Source organism: Felis catus, chromosome C1 (assembly GCF_018350175.1).
Source record: "Felis catus isolate Fca126 chromosome C1, F.catus_Fca126_mat1.0, whole genome shotgun sequence".
Taxonomy (NCBI): Eukaryota; Metazoa; Chordata; class Mammalia; order Carnivora; family Felidae; genus Felis; species Felis catus.
Window position 1 is genome coordinate 14,510,429 of NC_058375.1, and position 20,783 is coordinate 14,531,211.

The following is a 20,783-nucleotide window of genomic DNA, read 5'->3' on the forward strand; positions in this document are numbered from 1 at the left end:
AGCCGACTGAGCCACCCAGGCGCCCCTTTTATTTTATTTTTAAAAAAAATTTTTAATGTTTATTTTTGAGAGACAGAGACATGGCACGAGTGGGGGAGGGGCAGAGAGAGAGAGAGGGAGATACAGAGTCGGAAGCAGGTTCCAGGCTCCGAGCTGTCTGCACAGAGCCCGAGGCGGGGCTCGAACTCACGAGCTGTGAGATATGACCTGAGCCGAAGTTGGACGCTCAGCCGACTGAGCCACCCAGGCGCCCCGAGGTTGTCTCGCTGAAACCTTCAAACCGCCCTGTGAAACTGGTGGTTCTGTCCCCACTTTACACACAAGGGAATAAGTAACTGGCCCAAGATCACAGAGTGGTAGCAGAGACAGGACTTGAATCTTTGGCCATCTGCCTCCACCACACAGGAACCCCAAACAGGGACCCAAATAGCTGGGGTAAGCGGCACCAGAAAAGGTATAAAAACATTGCCTGGCAGCTCAGAGGAGGGTGAAATCTCCAGCTGGCAAAGCGTCATGGAAAAGGTGGCCTTTGAGATGCACCTAAAGCGTGTGGATTTTCACATGCGAACAGGGAAGCTTCCAGGTCGATTGTGCAGAGGGGTGAAGGCTGGAAGGCAGCGGGCGGGGGCAGGCTCTGGGAACGATGGAGAGGATTAAGAAAGAAGATATGGCTGGATCGATGAGGCTGGGGAAGCAGATGATACCGAGCTTGAACGCCAGGGTTTGGGTGGACGATAGGAGCTATTGATGGTTCAGGGACAGAGGAGGGACGTGATGGAAATCAAACTGGGGGAAGATGAAGCTGGCATCAGTGGACAGGATGGGGACCGGCCGGACGATGGAGGTCCTGAGAGTCCAGTCTTAGCTCTGTGAAAGCGGTCACTAGTGTAGAATAACTTGTGTCTGCCTGCCGGTTGGCCCCACGTGATTTGTCAAGGGACCAGCCGTGTACCCAGGCTTACCGAAGGAAGGAATGGACGTTAAGGCAGCGTTTGGTTCTCCAGCCGTGACACTGCGAAGAGCCCCAAAGAGGCAGGTGAATGTCCGTGAAATCATAATCGGACTCTTAGGTTAACTCGGGAATTCCAATGTGATTTGATTTCTAATCACTTACTCAGCCAGTTACTTAATCAAACGTTTCGTGAAGAGCTCTTGTTAGGGGTTAAGTGGGAACAAAGCAAGTCAGTCCAAAGCATGTCGTCAGCATTGGAGAGGTAATCCAAGAAACATTCAGGTAACACAGTCCCTCCTCTAGCCTTGATAGAGCCCTATGCCTCATTCGTTCGTTCGTTCGTTCATTCAATGAATTAATAATCCTAAAGCACTTAGAACGGTGCCTCGTAAATGCCAAGTACTTAATAAAGTGTTACCTGTTATTGTTATGGCCATCATTCATTCATTCGTTCATTCATTCATAGAACATGAATGCTTATTATGTGCTAGGCGTTATTTCGCGTACTTTCACAAATGCCAACTTATCGAACCCTTGCCACAACCCGCCCGCCAGGGAAGTGTCATTGTTCGTTTGGCCACATGTCAGCGCTCTTTTAGATTTCAATGTGCACACAAATCACCCGGGGGTCTTGTTAACCTATCGATTCTGCCTCAGGAGGTCTGCGGTCAGGTCCAAGATTCTGTATTTCGAACAAGGTCCCTGCTCCCTGAATTTCGAACGAGGTGCCGCTGCTGTCCCGGGCCTCCCTGAGCAGCAGGTCTGGAACAGACGCACTATTGCTAACTGGCTGAGCAGAGAGGTGTTGACCAAGAACCTGTGATCTCCAGTCCAGGGTTTTTCAGTCCTTTCCCTGAGTCTGCAGCTGGAAATGAAGTGTGTGTACGGAAACATACGTGGAATTTAGACCCATTGATTCGTTCACCAGACATTTACTGATCAGCGGGAACACAGGCTACACCAGGTCCAGTCCTTGAGTTCCACTTTCCGGATGGCCACACAGCTGTCCAGTCAGCAGGTGCCTGTCTCGTTGCTGCCTCACATCCGTCACGCCCAGAACATGACCTCCCTCCATCTCTCCAAGCCCGTTCCCTCTTCCTGTGTTGCTCATTTATGTGACAACGTCGGTCACTGTAAGATGTCTGTAAGGGCTTTGTGGTTATTTCTCAGCATATTTATTATTGACAATGCCAAGGAACCGCTTTCACTAGCCCAGAGGCAGTAGCCCCCACTGATGAAGAGAAATCCAAGTTTAAGCTGAATTTAGGGTTCCTCCTCGCAGCCTAACCCAAATGGACACCAGAGGGCGCCTCAGGACCACTTTCCCCCACAAATGCGCCCTGGCTCTTTCCCCAGATCCCATTCATTTCTGCTTTAAGACCTGGTCTTCCCCGGAGTCTTTACCAAGGATTGGCGTCATTCACGGCGGCAAAGTGCACATACCCCGACGCCCACTTTGTTTTTACTAACACAGAACTTCTTCACCTTTCAAAGTTTATGATGATCGTCCCTTTGATTTCTTTCTGCTCTTTCCTGCCCTCAAAGTCTTGAAAGTTGCATATAAGCCATGAAAAAGATAGGAGTGAACACCTATTACATATCTGCTGTGAGCTGTCCCCCGCTGTGTAATACCTTTTCACATGCTTGCCCGTTGAATGGGCACATCCCCATCCTGGCAGATTTTATCAGCATATTGTAGCTAGTGGAGATATTCTGTCCAATATTTAGGAGAATTTGGTGAAGTACATTGCTTCCAGGGTAGGCCGCATCCAACGGGGCGGGGGGGGGGGAATCCTTTGGGGCATTACATTCCTCGTGGGTCCAGAGTCAGCCCCATTGTGGCTGGAGGCTGAAGTCTTTCCTCTTCCCCTCCCTGTATCAGGAGGCTGACCCGGCCTGGGCACCCTCCCAGCGGACCTTCCCTGGCCACTCTAGGCTGTCCAAGATGACAACCAGAGGGTTGGGTTGACATGGCCACAGCAGAGTGTCACTGGCTGCTACCACCTTGTAAAGACACAGAGACACGCAGGCTGGGCGTGAGGCCGCCCCCTCAGGTGGGACTTCCCCTCTCTGACCCCTGGCTGCCTCTCTGTCAAAGGAAGGGTCTGGATAAAATGATTCCAGAGCTCCTTTTCACACTTAGCCGTTCTGCTAATGGGAGGGATTTGAAGCCTGATGACACAGCGGGACAATATTTTTAGGTTGGTATTTTTCGTGCTTCTTGCATTGTGCCATATGGCCAAATATATTCCTTCTGGAGATTGCCGTTATTGTGTTGGATAAGATTGTAGGATGTTAGAAAAAGAGAATCACAAAAACTTACTATAAGGAGAAATTAAAAGGACAGAATATTAGAATTGCACGCAGGGGCCACCCATGTCCGATCTGTTCTTGCTGTGTCCCAGCGCTTAGCACGATACTCAAAAGAAAGGCTCGGGGCGCCTGGGTGGCGCAGTCGGTTAAGCGTCCGACTTCAGCCAGGTCACGATCTCGCGGTCCGGGAGTTCGAGCCCCGCGTCGGGCTCTGGGCTGATGGCTCGGAGCCTGGAGCCTGTTTCCGATTCTGTGTCTCCCTCTCTCTCTGCCCCTCCCCCGTTCATGCTCTGTCTCTCTCTGTCCCAAAAATAAATAAACGTTGAAAAAAAAAAAAAGGCTCAAAAAAAAAAAAAAAGGAATGAATGAAAGAAACTGTAAACTAATTAAATTGTATAATGATAGAATCTGAGAATCAGGGAATATTAGGATTACGGGACATTATTCACTTATTCAGAAGCGGAAACCGAGATCTCAGGGCTGGGTTATAGAATCTTCGGGGGGCTAAAGGGTCCCTTGGCTCCTGGGCACGGTGGCTGTTCCCAGCAGGGGGGAAGATGTGGCCCAGGAGGCCAGCCACGGTCCAGACCACGGTCTGGGAGCTCTCAGGGAGGGATGGGTTTGCAGGTAAGGAATTTTCCGGAGGGAGGGCTGGTGGTGTCATTGCTGCCCAGGCCCCGGGGCTACAGCAGCGGGAGGCGGGACGCAGGCAGGAGGTGGGGCCAGGCCCTAGCAGGGCGGCGTGGGGCCGCTGCACAGCTTGTTGGGGTAGCGGACGTAGCTGCGGTTGTAGGTGTCCAGGTTGCGGCGGAAGCAGAGGGCAGCCCTCCGGTCACACTCGCAGGTCTGACGCTGGCAGGTGGTTCTGCCGGCTGGCGGGACAAGGTGAGTCAGGGACCATGTGGCTCAGGCCTCCCGCTCTCCGGGGTCCACGTTCTCTGTCCCACTCTGCCGGAAGCCCATTGCCACCCGGGGCCGTTTCAGGCTTGGGTGAGAGTCAGGGCAGGGCGCGCGGGGGTGGGGGCGTGGGGGCCCAGGACGCTGGGGCAGGTGGGATGTCTGTGATGTCCGTTCTTCCTCTCCCAGGCCCACACATCACCCTTGGCCCTCCGGCTGGTGGGGAGACCATCAGGTTCACTACCACATCCGCTCCAGCCTGGGGGGATTTCCAGGCAGCCCCTTCGCCGCGTGAGGCATGGCTGGTGGCCGAGTGAGGCCATCAAGCTGACAGGGGAGCCATGAAATGACAGCGACTCAGTCCCGAGTGGCCTGTGTGCCCCAGAGCAGCCTGGGCCCAGAATGGAGCCTGTTGGGACCGAAGCTCGGGGCCCGCTTGGGCCCTGGGCCCGTCTCTGTCTGAGTGGACAGAGCCCGCTTTTCTGGCATTTATCTTAGGGTGTGTCCCCACACCCAGCCTGGGATCGGAGCTGGCACTGGGGAGCCCCAGAGCCTCCTGTTCTCTCCACTGCCTCTGTCTGCCCTCAGTGGCTCTGGCTCCTCTCAGAAACGTCCAGCGTTCCTCGTTTTCCCCGCAAAGGTCAGCCTCCGCTTCCCACCAGGGTCCTGCCCACACCTGCCGTTCCAGCAAAACTCAGCATGGGAGGGGGCTTAATAGTCTCTCATCAGTCCTTTTGGGTGGTTCTTGCTAGGAGCTGGACTAAGCTGGGGAAGTGAGTGTGATTAGCACCATTTTATAGATGAAGAAACAGAGGCTTTGAGAGGTTACACCATTTGCCTGAAGTCACACGGTGGGTAGAAGGTGAAGCCCTGAGCCTCCGTCCCTATTTTGCTGACATCTCTCCTCAACCATCCTCTCAGTGCTATCCCCGACAGGTGGCTGTTTCCACCTCACATGAACTGCCGGAGACGGGGAGCTCACTACCTGTCAGAGCTGTCTAGCTGAGTAGATAGATGGCTGTAGGAACAAGGAACCGAGGTAAATCTGCCTCCGGTCGTTCTGGTCCTGGAGCTGCCCCTGCCCCAGGATAGACCTTAGCGATCTGAGCTGGCTTCTTTGACCCTCCTGGGTCTTTCTGCTGTGCCCCTCCCTCAGCTCCCCCTCCTTCCAGGCTGTTCCTGGTTTTGCATCAGGGACAAGGTTTGGGGCTCTGATGTGGGCTCCCTCCACTGGGCTGGGCTGCATGGAGCCCTTCACACGGTTGCTTGGGTCAGGCCACTTCCAGCGGATCGGTGCTGGGGACCAGAGGAAAACTAATCGGCCCACGTGGGCCTTGGATGTGGCCAAGCTGAGCCAATGACAGCCCCACAGCTGGGGCGGAGGGGGGAGTCAGCCTTTGGAGAGGGGGTTTGCTGTCCCACATCGCAGCTCCAGATCTCTCTGTCTGGGACCGTGCCCTCGAGTCTCTGTCCTGGGGACCTTGCCTTGGACCTTGCTGCCCAGGCTTTGGAGCGGCCATGTGAGGGCAGCTTCCCTGACCCGGCTCAGCTCCGCCCCCTTTGTTCCTCTTCCCTGAGGCTGGAGTTGGGAGGCCCCTGGCCCGGTAGGAGCGCCTGGGGCCAGGGCAGGACGCCAGGGGTCAGGGGATCTTTCCTGCGGGTGCCAGATGAGCATCCGGGTGGAGGGAGGAACAGTCCTGTCTGCAATCCCGTGATAGTGGAAGACCCACCTCTCCCACGTCTCTAGCCCAGGGCCGGGCCCCGATGAGGAGTCAGCGACCACCATCAGGAAGGGCTTCCTGTCTGAAGCCATCACCCCTACCCGGCGTCTGGGGCGCTCCGGGGCCCTTCACTTACCGCAGAAGATGTTGTGCCTGCTGGCAGAGAAGAGATACCTTTCCAGTTTGGGTTCACAGCCCAGCTTCTCCACACGCCCATAGCAGCAGTCATGGGCATGGCAGCACCTGTAAGGGTCACGGTCAACCTGGGGAGGGGGGCCCGTGAGTCACGGTGGGCTGGATCAGGGGCTGCTGGGGGGCCCAGGGCTCAAAGGGGTCTCAAAGGAGAGGTCGGCCTCCACTTGCTAGGTGTCCCCTCCTGGGGAAGCCCCTCCAGGGGCTGTCTGCTCACCAGTCTGTTGGGTCCACGGGCCAGTGGGAGCCACCAACGCCACAGTAGCAGCCGTAATCATTGTACTGCAGTGCCGGCTTCCCTGTCACCCTCTCAATCATTACCCCAAACTGGACCAGGTTCCCGCCAGCCAGGGCCACTGTGGGCAGGGAGGGCAGAGGGCAGATCTGTCAGGGCCCCACCCGGGGCAGCCAGCCTCCCCCAAGCCCCCTCAGATCAGAGTGCAGACACCTCCCCGGCTGTCCAGTTAACCCTCCCTTGCCGAGCACCTTGCTCCCAACAATAACAGCGCTAATCAGTAACCGTGTTCTGGGCCATGCACCCCACCTTGATCCCCAGTGCTCACCCCGCCCCCCATGGCAACATGCCCAGGGCCCGTCCCGCTCTCCTCCCTCATCTCCAGAGCACCACCCACTCATCCTGCTTGTCCCCACCCCCGCTGCCCCCTCAAACGTCTCCCAGTAGGCCCTGAGCGTCTCCCCAGGGGTCAGCGCCATGCCCTCAGAGCACTCTGTCCCCACCAAGTCCCATCAGATGCTACTGGATAGGCTTCATGGCCACCTGTGCTTCCCCCGAATACCTCCAGATCCTGCTGATACAGCAGCGGTGGGGGGGGGGGGGAGGGGCAGCCCACCCAGGCAGGTTGGAGCCCAGAACGGAAGCTAATGGGGCAGGGGGTGGAGTGCAGGTGGCAGGAGACTCGTGTGTGCTATCTGGGGTTCCCACCAGCCCCTTTCCTGTGCCCTCCCGGGCCACCCAGCCTGCATCCCCCTCCAGCTCCCCCCCTAGCTTGTGCTGGCTCGGGCAGAGCTGGCCTGGCCATGACCCACCACACCCTCCGGGACCTCCGGGGAGCTCTGTTCCCAGCTGGGGAGAAGGGGGGTGGGGAAGGCCACATAGGTCACTTACCCAGGAGGCAAAGGAAGGTGAGAAGAGGGGGAGGCTTCATCCTTGGCGGGGGAGGGGAGGTGAGCAGGGGGCAGAGGAGCAGGGCTGCAGGAGAAGGATGTGAGCGGGGTGCCTCTGATCTCAGGGCACCTCCCCAATTAGTTAAATACTGGGTCCTGTCCACTCCCCATCATTAACCCCTGAATACTCAGTGATGCAACCGTACTTCTAGGTCTTTGGCCAAGTCCCCAGGGGAGGGGCCGGCCTGGGGCCTGTGGGCTTTGCTTCCAGGCGGTTTTAGGGGAGCAATCTGTAGCTCTCTCTTTCCACCGCCTTTCCCTTCACCTACCCCTTTCCAAAACTCACGGTGCCAGCTCCCACCGCCTGGGCTGTGAGCCAGGGGTTGCGCCAAGGGCTTTTCATTCTTGGCACTTTCCCTCACCCCCATTTTACTGATGCAGCAACTGAGGCCCAGAGAAACTGAGGAACTTGAGTCCGCATGGCCAAGTCTGTCTGTTTCCATGCCGCTAGCTACTCGGGCGTGCCCTCTGCTCCCTGTCCTCCACCCCCGGCCACCATGTTACCCAGAGGGACAGTGCCAAGAACAGCTGGACCCCTGGGAAGGCAAGACCCTGGGGACCTGCAGGGCCATTTGTCCAAGATCGGATAGGCCGGAGGCCGGGAGCTCAGCCAGCTGAGCTTTGGGATTTTTCTTCATTGTTTTTTCCCCGGGCAGGCTCCAGCTTGTTTGACGAGCAGTGAAAACGCTCCTAGAAGTGACTTCTGTCTCCCTAGATCCCCAGGCAGTGGGGCTGTAGAAGTAGGCTCTGTCTGCGTCAGCTGGAAAACCACATTCCAGCATGGACTGGAAACTTCTGTCCTTTTGATGTTATCTTAGGGGCTGAGTTGGGGAGATGGTAGCCGCTGGCACAGCTTGTCCCCCACCGTGAGCTGCTGTCCCCACGGTCAGGTCAGAAGGTGGAGGCCAGGCTTCAGGGCTTGGCTAGAGGTCAGGGGGATGGATGGAAGAGGGGGGCCCGTCCTGTTGTGGTTAGCAATTTCAAAGTCCCAGCGGCCGTGGGCTCACGAGTGGCCTCGTTTGCTGGCTGCTGCCCACCCCCCTGAGTCCACGCAGGCAGAACTGGAATCAAGGTGGCCCTGTCCTGGCCGGTGACTTCCTCCTGCCCTGCCCTCCCCGTTCCTGGTCTGCAGCTGGGATAACTTGACCGGCCACGTCCATTTGCACAGGACCTGGGAGCTGCTTGATCTGCGGCCTGGTCGTCCTGACTCTACCACTTATTCCACGGCCTTAGGCAGACCCTTTCCCTTGTGCGTCACCTCAGTTTTCCTATCTGTATTATGGGGATGGAAGGTATCCCACCCTTGCCTCTTTCCTGGGAGAATAGGAAGCACAGATGCGAGCAGGCAGCTAGCCTCCCCCCCGCCCCCCTGCCCCGAGTATTTACTGTGCTCTTTAGGCGAGATCTCAAGCAGCCTTCAAATAGCCCCGTGACGCCTGTGCTCCGATCATCCCCATTTTACGGAGGAGCAAACTGAGGCACACATCTAAATACACGGTGAGCCAGAATTTGGGTCCAGACAGTTCCAAGGGCTTACCTAGTGCCTCTGGGGGGGTGGGGGGCACAGTGTCTATAGCATGCACAATGCCTGCGGGGGTGAGGTGGGGACACAATGTTTTAATTTCTTTAGAATCAGAATGACAGGAATCCAGCCCGGATTCTCTCTGTCTTCCTACCAATGTGGTCATAACATTTTCTTTTTTCTTTTCTTTTCTTTTCTTTTCTTTTTTTTCTTTTCTTTTCTTTTCTTTTCTTCTATTTTTTTTTTCAACGTTTATTTATTTTTTGGGACAGAGAGAGACAGAGCATGAACGGGGGAGGGGCAGAGAGAGAGAGGGAGACACAGAATCGGAAACAGGCTCCAGGCTCCGAGCCATCAGCCCAGAGCCCGACGCGGGGCTCGAACTCCCGGACCGCGAGATCGTGACCCGGCTGAAGTCGGACGCTTAACCGACTGCGCCACCCAGGCGCCCTACTTTTCTTCTATTTTAATGGAAGAAAGGGCCCACGAAAACATAAGTCATGATGTGACCTGAGCTCGACACCAGGCAGTAAGGCCTCCCCCCTCAGGAGCTGATCTGGTGCGGAGGCCAGAGGCCGGGTCTCACTCCGCAGCCAGGTGAGATGCCCCCACACACGTTCCCTGACACCCAGGGAGGGGGAGGGTACCACCCTGGGAGGGGAAGAGACGGCTGGGTGGCGGGATCTCTGCCAGTGAATCCAGATTAAAAGTTTTTAACGCAAGTGTAAAGCCGGGTAAACACTGACGTAGTTGGGCTGCAGGCCTGCCCGCGCCCCTCCCATTTCCTGCTCTGGACTCCTCCTTGGAACTCATCCTCCTGGACAAGACAGGGGTGGTGGGGGTGGGCGGCCAGGGAGGTGAATGCCCCTGGCCAGGGTCACCCAGCAGCTGTGAATCATGGTCTCCAGAGAGGGGGCTCCCCTTTGCTCACCATTGCCTTTTGATTTTAACAAGGGCACCTCCTGACAGCCCCTGGCTCCTGGCCTGGGTCATGAGAACCCAAACGGTGAGTCACTGAGGAGCCACGTCTAAACAGCTGAAAATGAGCTTTGATTCCTGGGAGGTTTGGCCCCCAGCCCTTCCTGCAGCAGCATAAGGGTGTTCCCCTTCCCCGGGAAGGGCTGGGTTTCTGAGGCAAGTCCTTTGGTGAGCCATTTTGACTCCCAGCCTGGTCCGGATGGGGCCCCTACCGGCCCCTGCCCCGTGTGTACCTGGGGCAGCAAACCAAGGACGGTGGGGCCAGAGCCAGGCAAGGAAATCCCGGCAGGCTTCCAGGCAGCGGTGTCCTCATCTGAGGTTTGGGGGGAGGAGGCTGCGGAGGACTCGGACATGGAGGAGAGTTTCAGGCATTTGGGAAATACGGGTGGTTTTCACACAGTGACGCAATGTGGTTGAAAGTGCCGGGGTCCCGGCATCAGCGAGATTAGAACCTGAGTGCTTGCCCTGCCGCTCAGGGCCTGTGTGACCTTGGCCAGCCCCATCACCTCCCTGAGCTTAGCTTTGTCATTCATAATATGCGGATCATTAGAACCACCTTTGGGAGTTCGGGACCAGACAGAAAGGAAACAAAGGGTGTCAAGTTCTCTGCAGGATGCCATGCCCATGGGAGGCACCCACAGGTGCCGGGCCCCTCCTTCCCTTCCTCCTTCCCTGGCCAAAGGGGAGACTTACCCCTCCTGGGGCGTATCAGTGTGGCCAGGCCAGGGCCCCAGCCCTCGTGCAGGACGCTGGCCCCCTCTCGGCAGATTTTACCTTCCTCGATGAAGGGTGGTCAGCTGGGGCTGAGGAGAAGGAACAGAGCCCAGTCTCGAAGCAGCGTCTTCCTTCTCCTGGTGTGAACGTGTTCCTAGTAGCTTAGAAGCCGTCACCATCATTGTCATCACCTTAACAATAAAAATGGCAAAACCACTACCGTTTGCTAAGCTCCCGATGTGTGGCAGGCACCATGCTGGGGGCCCTTCATCTGCTCGGTCTTGTCACTTCTGTTGCTTCCCTCAGAGCCCGAAGAAGCCCGCAGACCTCTCCCAGCAAAGCGGGGGTAACCTCATTCCTGAAAGGATTCGTTGCCTGTTCGGTCAATAACCTATACTGAGGACTTCCTCTGGGCTGGGGATTACGCTGACGAGCGAAAATACACTGTGATTCCTGCCCTCATGGAGCTGACAGTCCAGTGGGGAGACAGACCTTAATAATTACATACGGAAGGGAAACTTGCAAGTAGGGATAAGTGGTTTGACAGGATGTTCCATGGGGCCATGCGAGCATTTATGATGGTGTCTGATCCGGGCAGGGGACCCGCAAAGACTTTTCTGTGGAAGAAGAGACTTAGCAGGGATCTCAAGAAGTTAGCTGGGTGAAGAGGAGAGCAGAGAGAGTTTAGGTAGAGAGACAGCCTGTGCAAGGGCCCTGTGGTCTGAGGAACATGGATCCAGGAGGGGCTGAAAGGGGGCTGGGGTAGCTGTGCTGTGGCGGGAGGGCCTCCACGGGCATGATTCGCTGGGAAGCTGACCTCGGGAACTTGACCTCCTGTTCACCTCACGGTATGCTTCCTTGAGCATGCTGGGCAGGTGGTCTAGAGCTTACAGAATGCTGGAGAGGGCCCCAGAGTCCCCCATGAGGAGGAGAGATCACTGGTATTTTCATCCCAATGGGGGAGAAGCTGGGGGCACCTGAAGCCCGGGGAGACTCGTCCCTCCACTGGAAACAGGCTTTGTACAGCTGTGGTCACACAGTTGGGTTCTTCCATTTGTGATGGAGAGTAAAGAACAAGACTCCTTGGCGTGGGCCTGTTGTCATCTTTTATAAGGTCGCCAACGCCAACGTCCTTGTAAAATGGCACAGCCGCGCCTTGTTGGTCTTTGTCCAGGGAACAATGGAACACCAGTGAAGGGTTTTACACCGGGAGGCATCCCTGCTCATATCTGAGTTTGGACCAGATGGTGCTGGCTGCCGAGGGAACCAACAGGAGGGCCAACAGCAAGGAAAAGCCCACTTAGCAGGTGCCGCCGGCTCAGGGATCAGGTGACAGGAGGGGCTGGGCTGGGACACACTGGGTAGTGGTGGCGTCTGAGGGATGGTGAGAGTGTTTCGGGTCACCGCCGTGTTCACTGAGCCTTCATGGGTGCGGGGGTCGTGGGGAGGGACAGGAAACAACAGACACTTGTCCCGTGGAACTCTGCCCCAGGCTGACCCTAGGAGGTAGAGGGACGGGAGGACTCTGGGGCATAGGGACACCTACATAGGTGTGGGCAGATGCCTTTTGCAGCACAAGAGCCCGTGCGTTTTGCTGGGACTTGTGTTGGGGGCCATGTCAGCCCCCTGGCCACTGTGTGGGACCCCTTTGCTCCCGAGTGCCGCAGGGTCCTGGCTGATAGGGTGCCCTAGGCTTTGCATCCAACTTCGTGGTCAGGCTGCCTGGCTTTACCACTGGCTAACTGGATACTCTCAGGCAAATGGCCACACTTCCCACGGCCTCAGTTTCTTTACCTGTACAATGGGGATAATAATAACACCCATTTGTCCATATGGTTGGGAGTTAGTCAAACAGTACCTGCAAAACACAGTGGTTACAGCTATTGTCAACATTAGGAGCACTCGTCCTAGTTAACGTAGATTTGTGGGCCTCCTCTACAAAACCCCCTCCTGCTTGGAACCCCCTCCCCATCCCTTCTTTCCTGGAGGCCTCAAGAACCTGTTCTGGTTGGTGGCGGTCAGGCTCACCCCTGATGCTTGAACGCTTGTGGGTCTGGGGCAAGAGTACATGTGAGGGTCCCCACACCGTGTGTCTAAATATTTTAAGTTTTCAGTCAAGTCGCTAAAGTGGGAAATAAAGTATGTTCTATCCTTCTATCTAAATATACTTTCCCGGGGCGCCTGGGTGGCTCAGTCGGTCGAGTGTCTGACTTCGGCTCAGGTCATGATCTCACGGTTTGTGAGTTCGAGCCTCCTTTCCTAACAACAGATTAAAGAACGTATGGAGAGCCACAGTTTTTGTATGACTGGAAGTCAGAAATTAAGTCCCAGTCGCTGGAGTTTAATTATTATTGCATGTGTCCGAATGACTCATAAAATAATAGACATACATACTTCATAAATGATTGCATCTTTGTTCCATAAAATTTGTTTTTCTTGCTTTCATTTTAGCAACATCGCCATTACCTTCTAATCAAATTTTTACATAATTTTTGCTCTTCTGACCATAATGACCTAAAAGATTTTTTAAAATGTACTTGTATTCAAAGTGTATAAGATCTGTGTTTCATTAAACAAGTGAATCTAAAGAGAAAAATTGGAATTATTTTGTTATGTTCTCAAAAAGATTTTTCTCCTGGGGCGCCTGGGTGACTCAGTCGGTTAAGTGTCTGACCCTTGATTTCGGCTCAGGTCACGATCTCACAGTTCCCGAGTTCGAGCCCTGCTTGGGATTCTCTCTCTCTCTCTCTCTCTCTCTCTCTCTCAAAGTAAATACATAAACATACTTTTAAAAAGGGTTTTCTTCTAAAATACTCTACACTCTATTAAAATTCATAGGCAAAATATAAATTATCGCTAATGAATATATAAAATTTAAAAGAATTTGAATGAAGTTCACTCTTGGGAAGTATTTTCGTTGAAATTTAATTACAACTCGCCAAGTATTTGTTTATTTATGTATTTATCTGCATGCTTATTTATTTATGTGTTTATTTATTTATTTTGGGGGGGGAGGGGCAGAGACAGAGGGAGAGGGAGAATCCCAAGCAGGCTCCGCCCCGTCATCGATCTAACGAACCCTGAGATCATGACCTGAGCCGCAATCAAGAGTCAGACGCTTCACTGACTGGACCACTCAGGCGCCCCACGGCCAATTTTTTTTTTTTTTTTTAGATTAAACTGTTCGCCATTCCAGTGTTCAGTGTCATGTAGCTGCCAGTGAAAGCGTTGCTATCATGACCCAATGTTATGTGTCCACCCGCATTATATACATTTCCGCGTGATATGCGTTGTGTGATACGGCCCCGTGTTCCTTAGTCGCCCTGGGAAACTGTGGCCCACAAGCGGCTCCACACTGTGGGTTGGAAATGACCAGGCACAAGGAGATGGGCGAAGTGACATTTGCTAAGCAAGACCTGGAGTGTCTCCGAGAGGAAGGGTCTGGAAAGCTGACCCCTTCCTCCAACGACTGTGCGACCATGTGGCTGCGGTGGGGCACACAGCCTTCCGATAGTTTGACCCAGGTGCCTTTTGTTGCCAGGACAGGGGGCACGAGAGGCCGGGAAGCCGTTCACGGGGCTGAAAGGTATTAGTTATGAGAACAGAGGGGAGAATTATAACCAAGGAGCCGAGAGGCCAGAAACAGGGCTGACCCAGTGCTGGGTGCCTGGCAAGGGACAAAGGCACTCAGGCGCCTTCCAACAAATTTGGGGTGTGTGTGTGTGTGCGTGTGTGTGTGTGTGTGTGTGTGTGCCTGCGTGCGTGTCTGTGTGACACGCAGGTCCTCTCAAGCATGGGACCCAGGGTGGGGGCCTTTTGCCTGCATCCCGGGCTGGCGCTGGTGGTAATGAGGCCATGTGTGTTCTAGTCTTTACATTTCACCTCACTACAACCCTGTGAAGTGAGTATTATTGTTTCTGTTTTACAGATGATGAAATTTAGGCTCAGCGCCCTGTCAAGGAAGCGACCAGCCAAGGCCACCTGAGGACCCAATTCACAGGAAGCCCGCAAGCCCGGAAGTCCCATGCTGTTGCTCCATGCTGCCGCCCAGTGGTGAGTTTGGGAACAGACCCTGATGTGTTTGGTCTGTCAGATGCCCTGGAGTCCGGGGTCCTGAAGACTAGTGTTTAGTTCCCTGGATGCCCTGAAGCTGACCTCGGTGGCCTCCTCTGACCATTTGTGCTCTGGGTTTCCAGAACCTGCTGCTGTGCCCTCCCTGGAGGCACCCAGGTACCCAGAACCCAATCCTTAGGGTTTCTTTTGACTCCTGACCTGGATTTCTGGAAGCTGAGAATTTCCTCCCCTGGGATCCATCATCTGACATCATCACTGCCCCCACGCTCAGGGAGGCTCCTCCTCAGAACCTAAGAGGCCCTAGACAAAGGCCGGAGGAAGAATTCCAAACAAGGAGGTGAGAGGTCAGGCTCCGGTTCTGCCACTAACCCAGAGCACCAAATCCAAACCAACCCAATAAAATGGTGGGGCTGAACCATTGTGTGTGTGTGTGTGTGTGTGTGTGTGTGTGTGTGTGTGTGTGTGTGAACCATTGTGTGTGCCTGGAGAAAGTCCAGAAGAAGCCCTGCTGGGCGTGGGACAGTTCCGGAGATCTTTTCTCTAAGCCCTGGAGTCTTAATCCAAGAATGTGAATCGTGCTGTCCTGAGTCATTGGGAGATAACGTAGGTGATATCAGGAAGTCCACAGAACAATGGATTCCCTTACAGAGAAATGCCAGCCCCAGGAACACAGCCCAGCAAGACAAAAATGCCAGAACAAAGGGAACAGCTCAAAAACAAAGCAAAGCACCTTGGACGCTCACGGCAAGTCTTTCAACACAAAGGAGCTGCCAGAAGTCAGTAGAGAAACTTCCAGAGCAGCAGTGAACACCCCAGTGTTGCCTGGAGATCCCCAGTAGGTGCAAATTAATGGGTGCCAAGTCCTCACAAAGAGGGAAAAGAATCCAAACACATTTGTGAAACGCGGGGTCCCTAACGTGTGTCCACCGCCAAGATGAAAAGGCTCCACGGCTGACCCCAGGGGACAGAGAAGCAAAAAGGCCAGGGGCTCCAGCAGCAGTGTGGTGGAAAGCGCCAGGGAGCCACGGGAGGGCCACGGAGGGGACAATTCACGCTGCCTGCCTGGCCTTCAGGGAGAGCTGCAGGGAGGGGCTGTCGCCTGAGCTGGGCTCGGAAGGGTGAACTGGGGTTCAGCTGATGATGGCCGTTGACGACAGCCCCGAGGAGGGTGATGCCGTGGCTACAGAGGCCCAGGGGCTCAGAAGTCCTGCTGACATCTTTGCTTTTCTCAGTTCAGAACACTTTCTCCCCTCCTTTAATGCCATCATCCCATTTCTCTCCTCTCATTATCTGTGGTCCTGGCGGAACTGCCAATCACAATGAGGCCCCACCCCCCAAAGGCGGGTACTTGACCCAAGCCGACCAATCAGGCGGGGGCTCTCCCTCTTCAGGGGAACCCTGCGCTAGTTTCAGGCCAATGGACTAAGACCCTTGCTAGAGACTCCTTCCTTGCCTTCCGTCTTCCTCCCAAGGCCAGCTAGATCAGCCTTTCCTTTTCCTTTTTTCTTTTCTTTCTTTTTTTTTTTTTAAAGTTCATTGATTTTGACAGAGACAGAGAGAGCGCTTGCAGGGGAGGGGCAGAGAGAAGGGGGGGAGACACAGAATCTCAAGCAGGTTCCACACTGTCCGCTTGGAGCCTGATGCGGGACTGGAGCTCCCCTGTGAGATCGTGACCTGAGCTGAAACGGAGATCCCAAGCCTTAACCGACTGAGCCACCCAGGCACTCCGAAGCTTTTCCTTTTATTTCATGAGACACCCAACTTCCTTTCACCAAATTCTTCTTTGGCTTTGGTCCGTCAGAAGTTTCTGCAGCTTGCAAGCAAAGATATTTCGTTGATAAAGGAAGAAGGTGGGAGGCGAGAGGCCCCGAGGGGAGAGGTGGAGTGGTGATTTGGCACACGAGCTGCCCAGGACACCCACAGTCGCTAAACAGGCACCTGCTCACCAAGGGCAAAGCTTGGAAGACGGGCGGTTCCTACCCTCTGGCAATTTAAAGTGGATGAGGACTGGGGAGGCCTCAGGATCCGATGGTTGTTTTGACAAAATAAGGTACTTACAGACCGAGATATTTATCCTAGCTGGCACCACTCATACATTATATGTCAGGTGTCTTTATTTCCCCTGTTCCCCCCGAAAAGAGTGTGTGTTCCTCCAGGGCAAGCACTTTTTCCTGAGCACGTCTCTATCCCCTGTCCTAGAACAGTGCCTGGCACACAGTAGGTACCTAAGTATTTGATGGGTAAAGGGTGTGAATAAACATCAGGCTTAAGCTTGGGATTTCCAGAATAATATGCAGAAGGGTCATCCCAGAAAAAATCCAAGGGGGGTGGGCGCCTGGGTGGCTCAGTCGGTTAAGTGTCCGATTCGGGCTCAGTTCATAATCTAGCAGTTCATGAGTTCAAGCCCTGTATTGGGCTCTGTGCTGACAGCTCAGAGCCTGGAGCCTGCTTCGGATTCTGTGTCTCCCTCTCTCTCTCTACCCCTCCCCTGTCTGTGCTCTCTCTCTCTCTCAAAATTAAATAGACATTAAAACGTTTTTGTAAAAGAAAGAACTGAAGGGGTTTGCTAATTCATATTAGCCAATGGGGAGAAATTGTGAGCATCGATGTTGGGGCTCCTCCATCAAGAATGAAATGTTGGGTCAGGCTGGGCATATTACTACGGGTGCCCTGGTCCATGATTCTGAGTCTCATGTCGCCCGGGTTGGCACATTCAAATGTTGGTGTAAGCCATGCAACATGGAAAGCCGGATTCATTGTCTTCATGTGGGGGGGGGGGTGAGGGGAAGACAAGAATTCCTGATTGGTACCTATCCTGTGCATCCTGGCTCCACCCACCCTCTCGCGTATCACCCCCCTGAGCCCTCCGGGGTCCAGATTCCTCTTCTGTTCCTCTCGCTTTAAGAACCCAATTGGGGAGGGGAGCATCATAATTTTAAGAAAGCTTATCCTGGGCTTTTCTTTCTTGGCCAGTGATGCTATGGAGGGGCTGCAGCTGAAATGATTTCTGAGGGGTTGAGGGATGCCGAGGGTGGCACAGCCAAGAGGCAGCAGGCAGACCCCGGGCCGGAATGAGTGGGGTCATCGTGACAGGTGGTAGGTGTGGAGGTGATGAGATCTCAGAACATGGGCCGATCCACATGGGAGTCATCAGAGTTAAAATGGGCCGGTGACCCAAAGAGGTCGTGTTTGATTTGTGTAATTGTCACACCTGAATGACCAGAATGAGGTCCTCTAGGGCCCCGGAGCCTGCTGGAAGGAGAGTCAGACTGGCATTCAGTTTCCATCAGACATAGCTGTCATTCATTCTGGGACTTCCTTTCATTCTCTTTGTGAGTGGGATGCACTGTTTTTGGACTTTATGTCCTCGCCTCAGCTCACCTTCTTATTTTGATGGAATGCTTCCCCCGATAATTTCTGGGAAAAGGAAGCAAGCTTCTAAGTCTTTCCATGTCCCAACATGTCTTGGCTGCCTCATACTTCCTGTGGATGTAGAACCCCAGCCCAGGTGCTGGCAGACTCGGGACCATGGACCAAACCCAGCTCTGTACCTGGTTCGTGTTCTTTTGTAGATAATCTGTTTATTTCCCTCTCTTTCACGGAAGCTTTTAGGATCCCGTCTTTGTCTTTAGTGTTCTAAAAGTTTACAGCGACGGTGCTGGGCATAAGTGTTTTCCCCACGGGAGTTGCTAGCATTAGGTGGGGTCATTCAACCTGAGGACTGGTCTTCGTTTCTTTGAGAATTTCTGTTGCTCTGTTTTCTCTTCTTGGATTTCCTAAAAGCGGACTGTTGAACGGCCTGGATTGATTCTCTGAGTCTCTTATCTTTTCTGTTATATTTTCTCTTTCACCGTCTTTTTGTTCTACTTTCTGAGAACTATCTTGACTTTATCTTCCAACCCTTTCTTGGCTTAAGGAATTGCGGCAATCATATATTTTCTTAAAATTTCTAAGATAAGAGCTCTTTCTGGTTATGTAATTATTATTTTAACATAACTTCCTGGTGCCTTATGAATGCATTGTTTTCTTGAATCTCTTTGAGAGTAACAACAAGAGACTAAAAAAAAAAAAAATCATTTTCTGTTCCCTGAGTTATCTCTATTTTTCCCAGGTCATTTTCCCTACTTTGTTTGATTATGCTAGCCTCCATCATTTTGCAATGTTTTTTTTTTCTTCTTCCACATTTCTGTTGATTCTTGATTGTTCATATTTGCAAACAAGACAATAAACATCTCCACTCATGGAAGCAGGCTTATCATCCAGTGGTTTCTGCTTTCGTTTAAAAAAATTTTTTTTAAGTTTGTTTAATTTTGAGAGAGAAAGGGAGGGGCGGGGAGGAGCAGAGAGAAAGGGAGACACACAGAATCTGAAGCAGGGTCCAGGCTCCGAGCTCTCAGCACAGAGCCTGATGCAGGGCTCGAACTCACGAACCATGAGATCATGACCTGAGCTGAATTCAGACCCTCAACAAACTGAGCCACCCAGGCGTCCTGGCTTCTGCTTTCAGATAAAAGGGAGCCAGCCTTTATGCCACCATGTGAGGCTCTTCTATCATGGACACTAAAGTCCACACTAGTTGTCCTAATTATTCCCGGTTTGTTGAAATAGAGAAAAGTCCTCTGGTGTTTTTTGCTAGGAGTATAGTGATGGTGGTATGGCAGGGCACGAGGAGATTGGGTTACAGGCACTAGACATTCTAAGTGTGTGTGTGTGTGTGTGTGTGTGTGTGTGTGCGCGCACGTGCGCTGTAGTGGGAACACTTTGTGTTAATACCTTCTCTCCATCTTGTTGGTAATAACCATTTTTTACCTTGAAAAACCATCACTCCGCTCCATTCCATGTGATCCTGTAGGGCTGTCTGTCATGGCGTCCTGCACTTTCCACAAGGGTGGACTTGTGACCCAAGATGTCCAAACACGTGTTTCATTTCTCCTGGCCACAGGAATATTTCCAGGTGTAGGCACCCAAACTGTACCCCTCGGAATGTTTCATTAGGTTTTGTTTATGAGTCTTTCTCTGAGGTCTTGTGCTATAAAAACCAGGCAAATTTGGAGCTGCCAGTGACCATCTTTCTTAACTACATGGAATAAGTTGCCTGTAGAAGGAAGCTAATGTGCTTAAGGAAGCAAAAAGAAATTGAGAGAGAGAGAGAGAGAGAGAGAGACTGACTTTGGGATCCAACATTGTTTGACTTCTACTCTAAACCTTCAAATCATGTGATCCAATAAATTCTTTTTGTGACTTGGGTTGACCTGGGTTCTGTCATTTGAAACTGATAACGATCCGGGCCGATCTGGGAGTTTTCCATGGGTGGCAGAAATCTAGTCTGTTCGTGCTCAGGAGACCCCTGGGTGGTGTATGGAGGTACGGCTGAACGCCAGGCGCTGTGGTTGGAGACCTCAACAAAGATCAGTGGGCCCAACCTTGTAGAGAGGACAGCCTCAGGCTTTCCAATAGGCTGAGTGACCACCAGGAAGTACAGCCATAGTTCACCAAGTGGTCAGCCAAATTGATTTGGTTTGGACAGTTGACATAACGTGACATTTTTTATACTTGAGTGTCATGGAAGAAATCATACTGATGACCTCCCCCCACCCTTTAATCTTATGATCATCATCCTGGTCACCTCCATCATCGTCACCTCCCCACATGCCCATATGGGAGATACCAACAGCCATGTTGAGGCCCACCCTTGTCTCATTTTTCCTCACCAAGGACTAAAACAGCTCTGAGTCTTTTCCTATCCAGAGTCACCTTGTTATACTTTGATGTTAGGCAGAGAACATTTTCAGATCTAGATCTGAAATAATTTGTTAATCACATCCTTAGCTGCGGAGGTAATGGAGCAAAGGTGATCTAAGAACGGATGAAAGCAGACAAGCGAAGTGACTTCAAATGTTAACAAAAGGCCAGCAGTGAGTGATACAAGGAGAAATCAATCAGCAGATTCGACAACACGGCCCATGACCTGCGAGATAGAAATAATTTCAGGCTTCCAATATGTGGGAGAGGCTCTGACCAGGGCGGGCTCGCCTAGAAAACTAAGTTCTATGTCACACTTGGAAGGAGTTGAAGAATCACTTAATTCGCTAGTAAAATGGGCCAACAGGGCATAGTAAACACAGTCGTGACCATTCACAAGTAAACATTTCTTGAGCATCCTTACATGCGAGCTTTTGCCTGGGTGCAAAAACGAATCAAATACGTAGCCTGTCCTCCAAGCTTGTTGTCCGGA

The 20,783-nt window shown here is 53.0% G+C and overlaps 1 protein-coding gene across 2 annotated transcripts; it reads right to left on the minus strand.

The window, feature by feature from the left end:
• Nucleotides 1-3,641: 3,641 nt before the first annotated feature.
• On the minus strand, nucleotides 3,642-14,867 carry LOC101091384 (group IIE secretory phospholipase A2). 2 transcript variants are annotated; one of them, XM_003989621.6, is made up of 6 exons: nucleotides 14,747-14,867; nucleotides 10,454-10,665; nucleotides 7,202-7,285; nucleotides 6,293-6,431; nucleotides 6,020-6,126; nucleotides 3,642-4,137 (listed from the first exon to the last, which is right to left on the minus strand). In XM_003989621.6, exons 3-6 carry the CDS (start codon nucleotides 7,239-7,241, stop codon nucleotides 3,995-3,997), a joined length of 429 nt encoding a protein of 142 aa, XP_003989670.2. In that variant the 5' UTR covers nucleotides 7,242-7,285; nucleotides 10,454-10,665; nucleotides 14,747-14,867; the 3' UTR covers nucleotides 3,642-3,994. The 2 variants fall into 2 exon arrangements, with proteins under 2 accessions (XP_003989670.2, XP_044891130.1); XM_045035195.1 differs by lacking the exons at nucleotides 10,454-10,665; nucleotides 14,747-14,867 and having other exon boundaries at nucleotides 7,202-8,842.
• Nucleotides 14,868-20,783: the final 5,916 nt, after the last annotated feature.

Bases quoted from the DNA above. Each gene is read 5' to 3' on its own strand.
- LOC101091384 (XM_003989621.6), bottom strand. From the start codon at position 7,241: ATGAAGCCTCCCCCTCTTCTCACCTTCCTTTGCCTCCTGG. The intron at 6,432-7,201 runs GTAAGTGACCTA...CCCTGCCCACAG, and splicing joins CACCTTCCTTTGCCTCCTGG to TGGCCCTGGCTGGCGGGAAC. The intron at 4,138-6,019 runs GTAAGTGAAGGG...TTGTCCCGCCAG, and splicing joins CAGGCACAACATCTTCTGCG to CCGGCAGAACCACCTGCCAG.